Source organism: Argiope bruennichi, chromosome 9, assembly GCF_947563725.1.
Source record: "Argiope bruennichi chromosome 9, qqArgBrue1.1, whole genome shotgun sequence".
NCBI classification, from domain to species: domain Eukaryota; kingdom Metazoa; phylum Arthropoda; class Arachnida; order Araneae; family Araneidae; genus Argiope; species Argiope bruennichi.
This window is the reverse complement of record NC_079159.1, coordinates 120291474-120309451: the sequence shown is the minus strand read 5'-3', so window position 1 is coordinate 120309451 and position 17978 is coordinate 120291474. Positions and strand designations below refer to the sequence as shown.

General features: G+C 31.2%; 1 protein-coding gene across 6 annotated transcripts in view; it reads right to left on the bottom strand.

Annotated features, from left to right (window-relative positions):
* The window catches only part of LOC129984522 (cadherin-86C-like), an 88302-nt gene that overhangs the window by 18601 nt on the left and 51723 nt on the right, over positions 1-17978 (bottom strand). For all 6 annotated transcript variants that reach the window (XM_056094417.1, XM_056094415.1, XM_056094420.1 and 3 more), the window contains exons 11-17: positions 16909-17112; positions 14997-15155; positions 13309-13473; positions 11229-11299; positions 9050-9299; positions 5638-5877; positions 3068-3147 (exon numbers count right to left, since the gene is read on the bottom strand). In XM_056094417.1, the coding sequence (XP_055950392.1) occupies positions 3068-3147; positions 5638-5877; positions 9050-9299; positions 11229-11299; positions 13309-13473; positions 14997-15155; positions 16909-17112 (1169 nt within the window). The remainder of the gene's footprint in view (positions 1-3067; positions 3148-5637; positions 5878-9049; positions 9300-11228; positions 11300-13308; positions 13474-14996; positions 15156-16908; positions 17113-17978) is intronic.

Below are 17978 nucleotides of genomic sequence, written 5' to 3'. Positions count from 1 at the left end.
CGATAACCCTTTCTTTCTCTAGCGTATCCTAGCATTATACCACGTTTCCCTGGAACTTCAAATTTATTTCTCATTACTTTCGGAACGTGAAAATAAGCCACACAGCCGAATTTTTTAAGATAATTTAATTTCGGTTTTCTACCTGTCCAAATTTCAAGGGGTATTTTTTCTTTTCCTTTACGTGGGGTTACATTAGACACTTGGGTGCTACAATTAATGGCTTCGGCCCAAAAGTTTAATGGAAGCTCACTTTCATATAACAAAGATCTAGCCCTTTCTAAAAGAATGCGGTTCGCCCTTTCAGCTTTACCGTTACTTTCACTATTGTACGGAATAGTTTTTTCATGAAATATTCCTGAATTAGCAAGATAAGTATCAAGTTGTTCATTTACAAATTCTAAGCCATTGTCAGTTCTTAATTTTTTAATTCTTTTATCGGTTAAATTTTCATATTTGGCTTTAAATTGTGAAAATATATTAAACACTTCATTTTTATTTTTTAAGAAATAAGTAAAATACATGCCAGAAAAATCATCCACCAATATCATGAAATATTTTGCGCCACCTAATGATTCAGGTTTAATAGGACCACACAGATCAGCATGAATCAATTCAAGAATTTCAGAACTTTGATTTACATCAATATTAGGATGAGTTTTTCTGGTTATCTTACTTATGTCACAAGTTTCACATCTAAAATCATTTATATCATTAATATCAATATAATCTTTCATTTTAAGCATATATTTAGGATTTAAATGACATAATCTGTAATGCCAAATCTCATAATTACTAGTGGATTGTTTAGAAAAATAACACTCTGAATTATACAATGGTTCCAAATATAATTCTAATCTATTGTTATTTTTAAATGCTTTAGTAACTAAATTATTATCTTTATCAAAAATCAACATGCAATTATTATTCGATTTAATTTTACAACCCTTATCCATCAAACAAGTTACTGACAATAAATTATATCTTAGTTCAGGAACATAGCTAACATTAGTAATTGTTAAATTTCTAGGATTAATACTTACAGTTTTTGTTTTAACTGTTCCGATTCCCTCACACAAAATTTTAGAGTCTTTACCAGCTAAATAAATATCCCTTGTTTCAGGGATTATTTTTTCAAACCACATACTGTCTTTGGCCATATGACAAGAAGCTCCACTGTCCAGCAACCATATTTTATCACTTAGGCTTTCTTCTTGATGAGAAGTAGTAAACACATCACTAACACTTCGTCGTTTTGTTGATTGATTGGCACGATGTTGTGCATTTCTCCTTTGATTATTTTCATTACATGGAGCACTTCTACTAGCATTTTTATTCCTGTAAAAACAGTCCTTGGCTATATGATTTGGGCGTCTGCAGATGTAAGAGAGCCTTACACCAGAACTTTTGTTTTTTCTAGAATAAAACACTTCCGCACTGATTCCTTGAGCGCGAGTACTCGTCGGCGAATAACAGGTATTTTCTTCTTCACGTAAAATTTCTAATATTTCGTCCATTGACTTGTCACGTTGGGTTTTGAGAATTTCTCGCACTTCAGAGAATTTTCCTTTCAGTCCGCGCACTGTATAATAAACGAGCTCCCTAGGTGTGACATCCAGTCCTAAAGAATGACATTTTGTAGCAATTCCTCTTGCTCTGGCAACATAATCGTTTGCCGATTCATTATTTTTCATTTGAAGAATTTTCAATTCATTGCCGGCATCTATTTTGCGGTCTTCTGCTTGACCCGTAAATGTTGACTTTATTTTATCCCAAAGAATTTTTGCATTTTCCTCTGCTACGAACTGTAGGACCTGTTCATCTGACAATGATAACTTAATGTAAGCAACGGCGTCAGAATTTTTCTGGTTCCATTCTGCTGCATCTTTTTCACTTAGATTATCTGGTTTCTCCGCGGATATAACAGAGTCCAATCTTTTCAAACTCAGCGCTGCCTGCATTTTCAATGCCCAAATGAAATAATTAGTTCCGTTCAGCTCAGGGACATTTAATTTATCCATGCTTGCAATTTCGTTTTTAACAGTTTCGTTTCAGTCACGCAGTTCACTTAGAAATTTTAACAAAACATTTACCACGAACCAGAACCACGGACTGCTACCAATTTGTTGTTACTTTTCAATAATCTCAGCATGGGTTTTGAAGACAGCACATTTATTGGACATAGAAAACGAAAAGAAACATAGGAAAAAGGACATAGAAACGAATAGAAAACAGCATCTTGTTCGCGGGAGGAATGGTTCCGGAACGAAGCGCCAGAAGCGTAGTCACACAGATATTCCTACGCGAGAAAAATAGTCTGCTTGCTTCATCCCAACATTATTAAATGTTTATTAATTTTAAAAATCCATAAAAAGCTTATCTCTTCTCACGGCAGAAACATCACATGATTAAATAGTGTGTGTGTGTGTGTGTGTGTGTGTGTGTGTGTGTGTGTGTGTGTGTGTGTGTGTGTGTGTGTGTGTGTGTGTGTGTGTGTGTGTTAGCTTGAGCATTGCTTCCATGATAAAAAAATGAGAAAAGTCGTGAAAACCCTAAGGAAAAACATTGTCACTGAAATATTCAAAAAGCAAACGGAAAAATATCAGAAGGCATATACTAGCACTGCCATTAAACAAGTAGAGAAAAAAAATCGACAGAAGAATTAGATGTGAAATGTCATATAATAGACGAAAGATTATGCAAATTTCAAAATTGTCGGAAAATTTTTTTTATATTTGAACAAGGTGCAATATAACATTTTGCGAAAATTGATTTTCAAAATATAATATACAATTATACAGTGCACATAAAATATATTTGCTCATTATGAAGTATTTTTTTCATTTATTCTTAAGAATGCATTAAATAAGAACATTTCATTAAAGATATAAAAATGTTGAAAACAATTGAGCAATAGACAAGCGCATAAAAGATATGTAGGAAAAAAATGTATTCACTCCAGGCATCCATAATCGCCCAAATCCTCTATATACGTCAGTATATTTTCACAGAAATAAAATTTTACTTCATAATTATCATCTCAACAATCTATCTTTGACAACAATCTCACCTTTCCAATTCTTGTCTTCTTTCTGAGGCTTTCTTGACTGAAAGGGGAATGATGAAGGATATGGAGCGATTCAGATATTCCTGAAAAAGAAAAACGATGAGTAAATAATGAGGATCAGTGTAGAATAAACAAAACCATATGAAGAAATTAAGGTAGTAAATGGAAAAACTGTTCTTAAAAATTGTTATGACTATTTTGGGACCTGCATCTGTGAATTACTTACTATCGCAAATAATTAAGAAGTATTATTCAAGAAAGCTTTGTAATATTTTTTTGGAGGGGGGAGATCTGTTAACAACCTCACTAACAATAAAATACCTTTTCAATTTTCTTTTTATAATTCCAAGAACTATTCTGCAATTCCAAAGAAATGACTTTGTCAGAAATATATTTACCAAATTTTCTTCTCCGCCAATGCCGTCGTATATTGAAGTAAAGTAGTTTTTGTTCCGTTTTGTTCGATGTTGTTTTGTTTGGAATAATTTTCACCGAACTTATTCAATTATCCGATAACCGCAAGAATTTTAATTTGAATGTGAATCTAAATTGTCGGAAAAACTCATTAGATTTCCTCTCGTCTTCATCATACACAAAATACATCATTTTACCATTCCCTCTATAGTTACTGCAAAAGCATTTACGATCATCTGTGGAAAATAAAATATATATTGTACAATAATGCAAGAAGAAGCAACACTTGCCATAAAATTACTAATACCAAAGACATTTTTGTACGTCTGTAAGTTCTTTAATTATTTGTGAAAGTTACGGCGTTTACTGTCAACAGGGAACCAATCCAGTTTTTTCCCCCTCATTCGGTAGTAAATATGCAACAATGGATCGCACTCTTATTTTCGCAGTAAGGGTTATGTCTATCCTTCTCAGCAATTTATATACAAAATAATAATTTTTTTTTAAATTTTGGAATTGCTTCTTTCTGCAATAAATGCTTCAAATTTCGGTTCCATTAGCAGCAAACATTCGGTTGTGTTCTGAACCTGTTTAGAGGAATTTATTGCAATAAGTTATTTATTCTGTCGCTTTTGATTCACTCAGTGACACGCCACCATTATTGGATTCATACCAGAACGCTTTTAACATACATAATAGCAGGAAAAACATTTTTTTCGAAGTTCGAGAAAGCTTTAGTCAAATTGAAAAATATTTAGATTTCCCAGAATGGGCTAAAAGTGTGAATTTTTTTCCAATAACATAGATTTTCAATTTAATAAAAAGGATTTAAAGGCATGATTTTCTTTTCAAAAATAAAAGTGCAAAATTTAGAATATTAATTAACAATAAAAAATTCATATATGTGACAAGCAAAATTTTAAGTATCCTAGATTGTTAGTAAAATAGATTTTTAACAAAATGAAGGTCTATTTGACCCTACTCAATTTTTAATTTGAAAAAATTTCTTGTAATCTTACAAATAAAAACTATTTTAAAATAAATATGTTCGCTAGTCCGCCTTATTTTTTATTTTAAAAATTTAAATCAATTCTTGAAGCAAGAGAAGTGAAGTAATTCTTCAAAATTCTTTCCAATAAAATTAAAAAGAATTTTATTATAAAAAAAAGATTACATATCTGAATCATACAAAATGAAAATTACATAATGAAACTGAAACTAAATTTTTATTTGAAAAAAAAAATTCATAGAATGTTGATTGTCAAAAAAAAACCCGATCAAATTTATCATGGTTAAATTTTAAATCTCGGGTAATCCAAGAAAACCACATTTTTTTACCATTTCGCATATTTTTAAATTTTTAACTTACTTTTATATTAATATAAATTCTTCTATTTATTTCTATATCGCAGTATACCTTTTCAAAGCAGCAAAAAAATTTACATTGTGCGATAACAAATAACTACACTCGGGTATAAGTCAAGTCTATTGCATATAATGCCCTATAACCTTTGCTGTGCCTATCCTGTGTTTGTCTCGGCTGTATATTTGCCGTCTGTTACTCGTGTCCTTCATGTCAATAAAAGTCGTCGTCTGTCACTAAAGGACTGTTCATTTCATCGACCAACAAATCAAAAAAAAAATCCCGACAGAAGAGTAAATCCGTAACAGTATTGTGATTGTTAAAAAATCGAGCAAATTTTAAGCTAGCGACTTTCAATGAATCCCCACGTTTTAGACCTCACTGAGTGTGAAAACATATTTTTGTAAAATGCATGCCCATCTTCCTGTGAGAAAGGTAACTCAAAAACACTTTGAACTAGGCGGCTGAATTTTAATATATGGTCTTACTTAGACCTAGACTAGAAATTTAATATATGTCTTTATGAAGACCTAAATATTTTTCAATTTGATTAAAACTTTTTCATAAACATATGACCATAGTGACAATCTTTTATCAGATTCTAATTTTGAACAACAAAAAAAAGGGCTTCGTGATGCATCCTAATACATAGCTATAACCGAAGAAATCTCAACATTCTACTTCACCTCTAGAAGATCAAATCCATTTTCATTCTAAAACCTCCTCTGCAAATTGCAAGAACTGTAAAGCATAGCTCGTTCAAATTCTTTCGAAAATGGTAATCTGGGGATCTCACCTGGTTGTGGACTTGCACCTTGACAGTGGCGAAGCGCACCGGGACCCCTTGGTCATGAGCCCTGACCGTCAGCGTGATGACCGGAAGACCATGGTCTTGAGTCTCGGGGTTCGGAACAAGTGGGGCCTGCAGACTCAGTTCGCCAGTGTGAGAATCGATGAGAAATTTTTCCTGGTAGTTGCCGTTCACAATTTCGTAGGTGATGTCACTATTGGGACCAGGACCGTCAGCATCATACGCCTGCGGATAAGGGAGTTATGACGACATATAAATATATGTCTTCGAAGTAGATCAACAGAACATCAAATACTATATCATTCGCATAAAAAACAAGACAATAAAATTAGAATTTCTGAGGAGAAGACGTTTGAAATTCACCTATTTCATATAGGGTAGGGTATCAAGACATTTGTTCTACTGCAAAACTATTACGACTGAAATGAATTGTGACATTATGTCTGAAATATATATATATAAATGGAATTAGTATTTTTCCAAGGAAAAAAAAACCTTGGAAAATTTTGTTTTGTAACCCTTTGTTCGAAGTAAAAGATAACATTTGTGATAGTTTGTAGTTTTGTATTAGAATCGTTAATTAATTAATTTCTTACAAATAAAAAATCTTATGGATAATAAAATTAGTGATAAATATTTTCATCAAACATAAATAATTTCAAAGTTTCCTATAAAATACAATGAATCTACACTCTGAAGATAAGACATACGGTCAGTGACGGATTTAAGTATTTTGCGCCCCAAGACGGTGCAAATATTGAGGCTCTCTATTATTAAATTCACAAATTTAGAAATAGATGGAAATTTGAAACTAAAATTAAAGGTTTATAATAAACAAATTTTTCATCTTATTAAATTTATGAAAATGTGTTTTTACTGATGAATTATGACTCTAAACTCCCAGCATCTACGTATATGCATAATTATTGAAACAGATTTTCGGTGTTTATAAATACTTAAATTTAAAAAAATTGAACCCAATGAAACACACAGGAATCTGGCCAACTGAATTTGACAAAGTGTTAATATTATCTTCCTATTTTAAAACTAACAGAATTTGTATTTCTTACAAAGTTTATTTGGCAACCAGGAAAATCAAATCTTTTAATCGACCTGTTTGCGGCTGCTTTTCAGCCTAACGATTCCAGGAGGTTGCCTAGTCTCTCAAATCCAAAATTCCATCATTGCATAGGATTTGGGAGAATTAATGATTTAAAGTTTAAATTAGACTTAGCTTATAATGGTGAAAATGTATATTTAAAATATACTTGGTTTAATCCAATAGCATTTGGCCAATCGATCAATATAATTAAGCTGACTAAGCATTAATGTTAATCTTGCTGCTTTCTAAACCCATAAGAAGTATACATAATACAAAATTCATTATTAAATATTCATGGTAAACTATTCCCCTTCTAATAAGAGCTATTATCTTAGAAATTACAAGGAATGATTATAAACATTTTGATAAAGTTATGCGATTTTTATTATCACTTTTTGTTGTTTTGAAAGAAAAAAAGCCAATATTTAAAGCCGAAAAGAAGCTTGGCTTAATTTTTTGCCAAATTTTTGAAACGAACAAAAAATTTTCAAAATCTTATCTCAAACCAAAACAAAGTGTTTCTATTAAAGGATTAATTGATTTGTCAAATCAATTAATAAATAAAATAAATTTAGTTTTTTAAATCAATCCCAATCCTAAATATGATACATTGAGTTAACAGCATTTTCAATATGCCGCCATTAGAAAAAAATGACCCGTTAATATGTTTTAAAAGATCTGAGGGTAAATAACATGGTCTGCGTTAGTAATACGACCACTTGATGGTTTGGGCGTTATTTTAAACTTTTACCTAAACATGCCTTTCAGTCTAAAATAGTAATCTTAGACAGAAAGGTGCGATGCTTTAACAGCAGTGTTTTAAATTGAATTAGTTGATCTTTCTTGAGACAAAAGAAATCTGTCTTTATCTTTCAGAGTCGCCGTTCTTATTTTGGGTAGTTCAAATTTAACCTTTTTTCGTGCTCTTTTTGAGAGAAATAAATTAAATAAATTATTAAACCTGTATTATTGAAAAAAATATGTATACACCAATGTAATGAATTTTCTCCGAATGTTTAATGTTCCAGCAGGAATCAAAAGATATTTCTTGTAACGTAGACTTTAGCTAACGTAATGTAGAATGTCTATAGTGCATGTCAGCAATGTCTGTAGCGCATGCATGTGTTATCTTTCCAAAATTCAGGAATATTTTAATTTAAATCCTTATTTTTTTCTATCTCATGACTTTTTGGTGGTATTTTCAAAGCATTTTTGAAAATATCATTTTATTGGTATTATTTTTAGTATCCGTTCAGTAGAAGTAAACACGTTTTTGACGATAAAGATGTCCTGCTTTTAATTATATTTTTTTGTTTAGTTGAAATGAAACTGAAGAGAGATAGATTAATTTTAAAAAATGGCAAAATAACCGAATTATCTTCTCTGACCATTTTATATTCAAAATAACACTTTTTACGAAATTTTAAATTTCAAAAGGAAGAATCAAAAGTCAACATAAAGATTCTTTTAAAAGCAATAACCATGAGCTTTTCATTTTTCAACAATTCTACGATAATCACAATCCGAAATAAGAGAATTTTTTTATATTAATATCGCAGTATGAAATATGCAATCTTGTGATTTTCGTCAGTATTCAGATAATCAAAATATTAACTCTTGTACTAACATTTCTCACGGCATCAACTTGAAGAGGCTTATTTCACAGTGAGAAATTTCAAGCAGTTAAAGATTTTGCTTTAAGAGTAGAAGTACAACTAGTTGGTTAAAATCTTCACATAAGTTTCATTAATTTACAAACCATTATTTTGAAAAAATAATTATTACATTCTTTTTTTTTCTCCCTCCATTTGGGCTTAATATTGCACGATTTCAGCATTTTAGTTGCACTGCTACAGCAATCACCTGAGCTTCACGTACCTAAATTGGAGCTACCAATCATTAGCAGTGGCGTAGCGAAGATAACAGGTGCCGCCTCCAGTCATCATCAGTCTTTCAGATAATACAGAAGGTGCATGGGGAATAAATTTTCATCCCTTCATCTCCTGTTTCCTTTCAAAAAAAATATCTAAACGCACAAATGTTTTACCAGATGACGTCTATACCTCCCCCTTGGCCTCGGTCCCTACGCCACTGATCATTAAATGGTGTTCATGTAACCAAGGATTGTTACACAAACCAATTGTAACAAATGCGAAAAAATAACTACATTATGCTTATTCCTTCTACGTTATTTACAAATTCTTTCTTCCTACAGCTGCTTATGTGGAAGTGAAAGCAATAATTTTGGTTTCTCATTCTGAAAGTACATTCCATAAGAATTCTTTCAAATCTCACCTGCACCCGAAGCGGCTCGTAGAAGTTCCTCATATCCGGATTAAGAACCGCGTCGTAGCGAGGCTGCAAGAAAAGAGGAGCGTTGTCGTTTGCATCTGCCAAGGTTACATGAACTTCGGCCATGTTCCGGTTGCCCTTGCCTTGGTCATCTCGGGCTTCCACAGTCAGTGAGTATTCCGGGATTCGTTCGCGGTCAAGTCCTTCTGAGGACACGAGAGTCAGTTCGCCGGACACTGGGTCTAAACGTAGGCTGAAAAGCATAAAAAACAAACTGTAGTTGGCAGTAAGTGTTTAAAAATAAAGCAAAAATCTGTGATTTTGGTCTTCGAATCATAAAATAGTTTTTTCAAATAATGAGCATTCCTATAATGATATAATGTTAGATGAGAGTCGGTAACCGAAATTAAGTGCTACTAGTTCTGTAACGAATTATTATAAGTTCATATAACGAACTATATGAACGATATGTACATATATATATAACGAATTATATGAGTTCAACTAATCCTTCATTCGTTATAAAGATTATCAGCTTCTTTCGGTAATAAATAATCTCTACAACGGACATCTAACAAATGTTCTCACATTAAAATTATGCTGCGAAAAAATTGAAGAGAAATTGACATTAATTTAAATCACATCAACATCGTGCAAAACAACTGAAATCCTCTCCTAATAGTTTGTGTTCATTTATTTAAATGAAAGAAAAATAAAAGCTCCCGTTTAGTTTACATTTTTTTTTTTTTTTTGGAATTTCTATTTCTTTAGATTTGGTATTCAACTGTAGTTGTATAAAATAATACAAGATGGATTTAACGAACTGAATGACATTCTTTAAGAAATTAAATGATTCTTAAGAAATGAAATGAAATGAATGATTAAAAGTAGGTCTACTCTCTTTTTCTAATTTTATAACGACACTTGAAAAGTGTATTTTTTATGATGGAAAAAAAATTTACAATTGAATACTTCTGAAATATTGTAGAAATAAAATTCTACATACAAAAAGATCAGTACATGTTGGGTGCTGAATCATAAGAATTAAGTGTTAAGTCATTATAAATAAAATAGAAGTATATGACTCGACTGATCATACGGCTTAATATAAGAGAGGCGCGATAAACGAAAGATAGAAAACCAGCAGATCTTTAAAATTAGCAGCTTTTGAATACCTTACCAAGTTTACTAAACAAAATATTTTGATAAAAAATGGAACAAAGTATAATATTTTTCTACACATTTATAGAATTCAATTAGTTTCTTGATTGTAGAAAAAGGAATATTTTAATTGATTTTTCCCCTTTCTGATGTACTAGAGTTTTGAATTTTTCTCACGTGCGGGTTTCGCTCTCGAAGATAATACACTCTATAATATTTTCCGAGCTGAATTATTGATTGGAAGATGCATTTAATTAAATTCTGATTCCATACGAATGGTGTTAATTGGTAAAGAAATTTGAGAGAAGAGTTTTTTCAAGATTCCATGATATTTGTAATAATTGACTATATACCATTAAAGTCCAAAATTAGATATAATTAAAATAAAAAATCTGTTTACTTCTAAAGTTTATTTCAATAAGCTGTTTTAATTCTCAACTTATTCAAAAATTAATAATTGTAATCATTCATTTTCTAAATCGGTGATAACCATAAAATACCTCTGGCCTGAAGTGCAATTCACAAAAAATCGATAGATATGTTAAAAGCAAAAATGGACGCTAACTTCCCTGTTTCAACTAAAATAAGTGTTCTAGCGTCGTCGTTTCTCCCACCGAACATAAATTATTGTATAACAGCAGTGCATTTCCGTTTGAATGAGTTTTCGCATGCAAGTTGAAGAGAAATTTGGTATTGTACTATCTACTTAGATGAACGGCTTCGAACAGCATGAGTGAGTCAGTACGATCACGTGAATGGAACACGCCATTCCAGCATGAGAAAGGGTTAATGGACAACCAACTCTTTCGTTACATTTCGTTCGATTTTTTTTTCCTCCCTTTTAATTCGATTTCGCTGTGACAACCAATGCGTCTGTTCAAATCTGGTTTTTTTCCCTTTGTCCTTCTGCCTTTCCCTTCTCTGAATAGCACGCACCGTGAAATGAAAACAGATCACCTAATGTCACAGGAAATTATTAGCTAAAAATTTAAAAGTTGAAGTAGTTTGGGAGGTGACTTACTTTCCAGCTATGGGTCCATTCACAGCTGTGTATCTCACAACGCCGTAACTCCCACTGTCTTCGTCTGTAGCCTGAAATAAACAAGAAAGCATGTTACTATACTGTGTCAGGCAATTTAACAACGTTTAAACAAATAATTTAATGCTTTGTATTTTTAAGCTTAATTATTAACTTTTCTTAGAATCTAAATCAAGTAAAAAAATTAATAATAATTCATGCACAGCTTTGAGCTACAGAAAAACAATCTTATTATCACAATATGATCAACATTTTTACACTATCTTTACGATATTGGCCAGCATACAGAATATCGGATAACATCGTGGAGATATCGTACAATATCTTGCGCTAATTGGGAACTACTGATTAGATCGTCTTCGCAATTTTCTCACTATATTTAACTAAAAGGAAGGTATCGCCGCAATTAATTAATTTTTAATTAATAAATAAACATGACAATATTTTTAACTCGAGCAATATTGAATATATCAGTTAAAAATACTGATAAAGTTACAAAAATCAAATTGAAGTGAAATCAAACTAGAAACTCCTAAAGTTGAAATAAAGTTTGCTTAGATTTAATTTCCTTGACAAATGTAGAATTAATCTAATATTAATCAATTCATTATTCCTCATTTATGTAAGATAACTTTCCACTTTAGTACAAAATAATAGATAGCTTTTTCGGCTTAGGATCTTATATATTTCTTAAGTCCATACAACAAAGAAATACTCGTTTTAAAATTTTTAATAATTCATGCCGTGATTTAACTAATACCCTATTTATAATTTAAAGTATTTTAAAAAAAGCAGATGAAAGTTTAATATGGATTTTAATATGGAAAAATACTGAAATAGAATAATCATTTAATTGCAACAATTATAATCAAGAAAAATTGTCCACTTTAAATATGTGTGCGAAGAAAAAGCGTCGAATAATTTTTAAAGCAAAACTGTGAGTATTTTGAATGAAGAAAAAGAAAGAAAAGAAATAATTTTCTATCAATTTTTTTAAAAAATATTATGTTTAAAATTTTACAAAAACTTGACAATATGACTCGAAAACGATAAAAATTTAATAATTTTATTGTCATTCATTGAGCTTTATACGATGTTTTTAGTATAGTGATTAGCTTTATCCTCAAATTCAGAGGTAAAATTCGAAAACATGTGTTTTGCACAAAGAATGGTCAGTAACATTAGCTATGGTAAAACTCATAAATCTACAATTTTTAAAAAAAAAAAATATTTCGCGTTTACGTAGGAATAACATGCGTTAACATAATTTTAATGTAGCTGGTAGGAAATGCATTATTTTTGAAAAAAACCAAAATGCAAACAATTAATTTTTATAAACAAATGTAAACAAAACAAAAAAGATTTAGCTTTCATTACTTAGAACTCCAGAAATAAAAATTACTGAAATGGCTCTATGATTAAAACTGAAGTGAAAGGTGGGTTTCAAAAGAAGAAAGACTTTGGTTTAGGTTTAGTTATATTAACGTCCCCTTTTAAAGCAACACTACGATTATTTTGGGACGGACCTCATAATTTTGAACCGCGGTCAGAAGATGAAGAGAACACCTGAGCTGCTACCCCCTCTCCAAACTTCCACACAACACCAGAGGGAGAACGTCTGGCCCCGACGGATTTATCGTGCACCAGACATTCCTACACGATGGTTCTTCGGTGGAATCGGGTTTCGAACATGAAACCCTCCGAAGCCGAGACCTTACCACCCGGCCACCACGGCCCAAAAGTAGAAAGATGTTGCCGTACATAGAAAAGTATTTTAATTTTCAAAAATATTTTCAATATTTTTTAAAACTTATTCTTCATGCAAGTTCATTGACTCGCAAATACGTTAGCAATAAATATGCAGACTTCTCGTTTTATTACAGATGTATTTTTATGGCTATTTCAAACTGCAAACACCAATTTTTCCCCATATAAAAATTACTCAAAATTCAATAACTAGATTTTTACTTCTTCCATTCTGGCTAAATAAAAGCTATAAATTATATTTCTTCCTTTATCGAAACCGTATAGGAAATATTCACAATATGAGTTCTGAACTCACCTGAATCTTAATTAAAGTTGTTCCTACAGGTGCATCTTCAGGCAGAGTTACATTGTAGACATCATGAGAAAACTGCGGGATGTTATCGTTGGCATCCAACAGCCGCACTCGAATTTCTGCCGTCGCTGACAGGGGGCGCACTGAGGCCGTTTCACGGGCAACGATCTAAAATATCAATAATAAATTAATGCAGAAATTCTAAATTGAAAAGGAATTGAATAGAATTGAACCAATTCTAAAAACCAAATGTGAAAAGGGGTGAGCATTTCTTTTTCTTTAAATTTCTTTTTCTAATTTTTGCAATCTAATATTTAAAGCTAAATTTCCTTATTTTCTGCAATTTCATATAAAAAATATATGAATATTTCACTGCTATAAAGTATGAGCAAATGAAAAGGAAATTTTTGCTATAATAATATCGCATCTAATCGCAATGGATTAGCGGGCGTCTTGATAGAACATGGAATTTGCATGGGATCCCCTGGTCCAAGAAAAGCTCATTCTGTTTTGAAGAGCAAAAAGTATGTTACCAGCTTCAATTTCACCGAAGAAAGTCTTTTACAATAACACATTGCTCATGTCAACAGTCTATCAGAAATGAATACAAAAGCAAGGTCATGAATAGGAGAGGGATAATCTAGGTCAAAGGCGAGACCCCAACCCACTAACAAAATTTCGATGAGAAATCTTAAAACATCATCAATTGTAACGACAATATCTTCCAGTGCGATTCTTACAATACAAAAAAATCATTGAAAGGTAAAGGTTTATTAACAGCAAAGAAGGATAGGAGATCATAAAAAATTTGATCCTTCAGTAAATCACAAACTTTTATACTGAAATTACCAACTTCCTTTCTAAACTGAAGACTGCCCAGAAGTGTCGCATCAATGGCAATTACAATATTCTTTAAAACAGCCTTTCATTTGAAAACATTAATATAAAAAGTTCATAGAATTAAATGAACAATATCTATTTTAATATAAATGAAAAAAAGAAGACGAAATAAGTCTATCTATATAATTAATGTTATATATGTTTCGTTGTAATCCTAAATGGCAGGTTTGTTTTTAAACCTTTTTTTTTTTTTTTTTTTATAAAATAAGATCAATGTTTCTTTATTTCCACACGACGCTTTAAACGATAAATAGTTTAAATTTTATAGAAAACATTTAACACACAGAAAACATAATTTCAAATTTGTAAAACTGATCGATTTCTAAAAGAGACTTACGGCAATTATTTCTAAAAGAGGAAGTTAAAAATAAACTTCATTGTGATTCCATATATTTTTTTAAAAAATTGCAATTAACAGTATTTTGAATTTTCGAATGAAAATAATTGAAACAACTTGTTTCATGAATTTTATATCCAATACAACATTGTGATTGAAAAGAGCAAATAAGGTTTATATATCATCCTATGACATAATTAGAATATTTATAAGAATTTGATCAGTATAAAATCAAAGCTCATACAAATATTATCTCAATAAATCTTGCTTATATTTTAAGAGCAGCATATATTTGCTCACCTTATGTATATGCATACTTAAGGGAAACTAATTTTGTATCCCCTTATGGCATACGTATTCTGGCGGAATCAAATTTGAAATTTACTAGTGTTCCAGTTCGTAACGTTTAAGATGTAAGTGAAGTATTTTTTTAAAGAAAGTTTTCTTGTCTTACCCTGAATTCTATGTATTTGGTGTCTGATGTTTCATAGTCCAGTTTCGTGGGATCCTTGACTAATAAGGCAAAGTTAAGCTCGTTCATTCCTCTCGATGGCTGGACACTGAAAGCTCCACCGTCATCTTCCAAAAACAGCTCGAAACTGCCATTTTTACCCTAAAGATAATTTACACAAACATTAGAGTTCAGTCATTAATGGAAATATGTCGAATGTAAATAATTGTAATAAATAAATTTAGGGTCATGGAAAAATAAAAGAACTTCGCTTGTACGATGCTGTCGCTTAATAAATATTTATACTGATACTAGACAATGAATTATAAACCGTATTTCAATATTTTATTAAAACGTCTTTAATCTGGATTCTATCACATATTTAGTTAGGCAAGCATTTTATAGATGAGCAATTAATTATAATCTCTGGACAAACAAGAATCTCTAAATTTGAACTCAGGAGATTGCATATGGATGCGTTTATAAAACGTTTCCTAAACATTACCTGTAGGATTCAAGTCTAAAATTTGGGATGTGCAGGATAGATGCTGGGATACGCTGAACCACTTAAAAGAAAAAACTTTTTTTTTTTGCATTTCTATAGAAAATGTCTCTATGTAGAAGTAGTTTTATAATCATCCATAGTACATGCATCATATGTTGGTAAAAATGCACCATTTCAGAATGATATTTATTGACAAGAAAGTAATCATTTGTTGATATTGTCCTCCACAAACAGCAGAGGAACAATACAAAATCAGCAGAAAATACCCTACACCATGAAACGCCCATCAGAAATTTGATGGAATTTCCAAATAATGATTTCTCAAAATTTCGCTCATTAGCAGCATTTGTATAAATGTGCCTGGGTGTCTAATTGACTGGCCCTTTCCGTTTAGCAAATTATAGCAAATAAAATTCGATTCACATGCAAAAATATCGCGCTTATATGCATACCTGAAATTGATTTTATTTAAATACGGTTGAAACAAGACATGTTAACCATTAAGAAATTTTTAATATCTCTATACAAACATCAAGTCACTTGTTATCCATTTCTTCATTTAAATACACAATCTAGGATATATCTAAAGGGGATGTGGGCAAGAATTTTCTATTTATGCGTTTATTTAATTTTAAATAAATAAAACATGACGTCACAAATAATACTAAATACAAATATTGGTATAACAGTATATTGGTATTTATTTACAATTATATAAAAATCATAGACTCCAAAAGACACAGCTAAATACCCTCTCGGCTAACTGTCTTACACTCAAAATAAGCCGTAGATTCATCACCCTTATCATTTACTATTTCCTTTCCATTCACTTATAATAATATATCCTTTATGCATAGAATAAAACGTGTTGAGTGAACAAGAATTTTCACTGACAAGTCTGAAAAGATTACGAAAGCGTCTACGAAATGAGCATATAAAGGTTAGTCATCATTCGCTTATTGAGTTGCCATTTACACCATTATAATATAAAACCTAATTCCACGTTTATTTTAGAGTATTTGATTCGGTAATACGCTGACCCTCCATACGGTTCGAATCAAGTTCCGTGTGATTTTCTTATGGGCTATAGAGGATAGGCCTACTCTTATTAGACATCGGAATTGCGGATCAGAAAGATTCATCGACGATTGTTACGAGGCAGAAGAAATTTGAAAAAGTATGTTAAAAGAAGATTTTTAGCATATACTTCAAAATGGGCAATCACGTTGAATCAAATATTCACGGCTCAAAGGAAACTGTATCATAAAAAACTATCGAATTAAATACTGCCTAATATATTTTAGTTAGCAATAAATGTGCTGTTATTTTTATCTGACATATCCTAATAATTTGGTATAGTGAATGTCTCATTGAATATTATTATTCGCCAAAATATCTTCTGCTGTTCACCTGATCGTCATCCACCACTTTGGGTACTTCGGATCCCTCCCATATGATAGGTGTGAGCCCTGGGCTGTTCTCTTCGATGACGCCCACGTAACGCCTGCTGAGGAATCTTGGCGGTTTGTTTTCCGTGTTCACCAAAACGACCGCCAAAGTGGCAATGGAGCTGGCTGGAAGACCGGGCACTAAATCTGATTCCACTTCCGTGGCCTGGAAAGAATTAATTATATTATAGATAGATAAACAGATAAATATAGATGGATAGACACATAAATATAGACAGACAGACAAATAGATGGATAGATATAGTAAGATATAGATATTGATAGATGGATAGATAGACAGATGATAGATAGACAGACAGACAGACAACATGCATAGCATTATTTGCAGTAATTGTACTTATGGACAAAAGTTATTTGCAGAACTGTTTTTATTGACTGACATTTTATTTGTGTGTACCCTAACAATGAATAAAATAGTATTAATAGGTACTGACAATTCTGTTTAGTATTTTTTTATAGGAAAATTTCAAAGATCTCGAAAAGAATACTAATATATTTTTCAAAATTAAAACAGCTCACTTTTCCAAGAATGGCCGGGAGGCGAGAGAATACTAGAAAATCTTTAATCATTATTATGTTTGAATTGGAATTATGTAAAAACGTATGCGTTAAATTATATTCCTTGAAACTAATGAGAGCCCTGGGTTTTTCTCTTCGATGACGCCCACGTAACGACGCTTCGATGACGCCCACCACAGCTAGATTAAAATCTTGATCGTAATTTTAATATACTATCGTTTAGAAATTAACAAAGGCTTTTAAAATATTACAGCTCAGACATTCAACCTATTGAAATTAAGAAAGCATTAAACTTAAAGATTTGTTTTTACTTCAGATAATAAAATCATTATTTTTAATATGATATTTTTATAATATATCGCATTTAATTTAAATTTAAAACTGCTTAAATAGAATAATACATTTGTAAAAACAATTTATTACAATTTTTAAAAACTGGCCTGTATTAATGTTCATAGGAAATGTTTCCTTATGTTTAAAATATTCAATTTG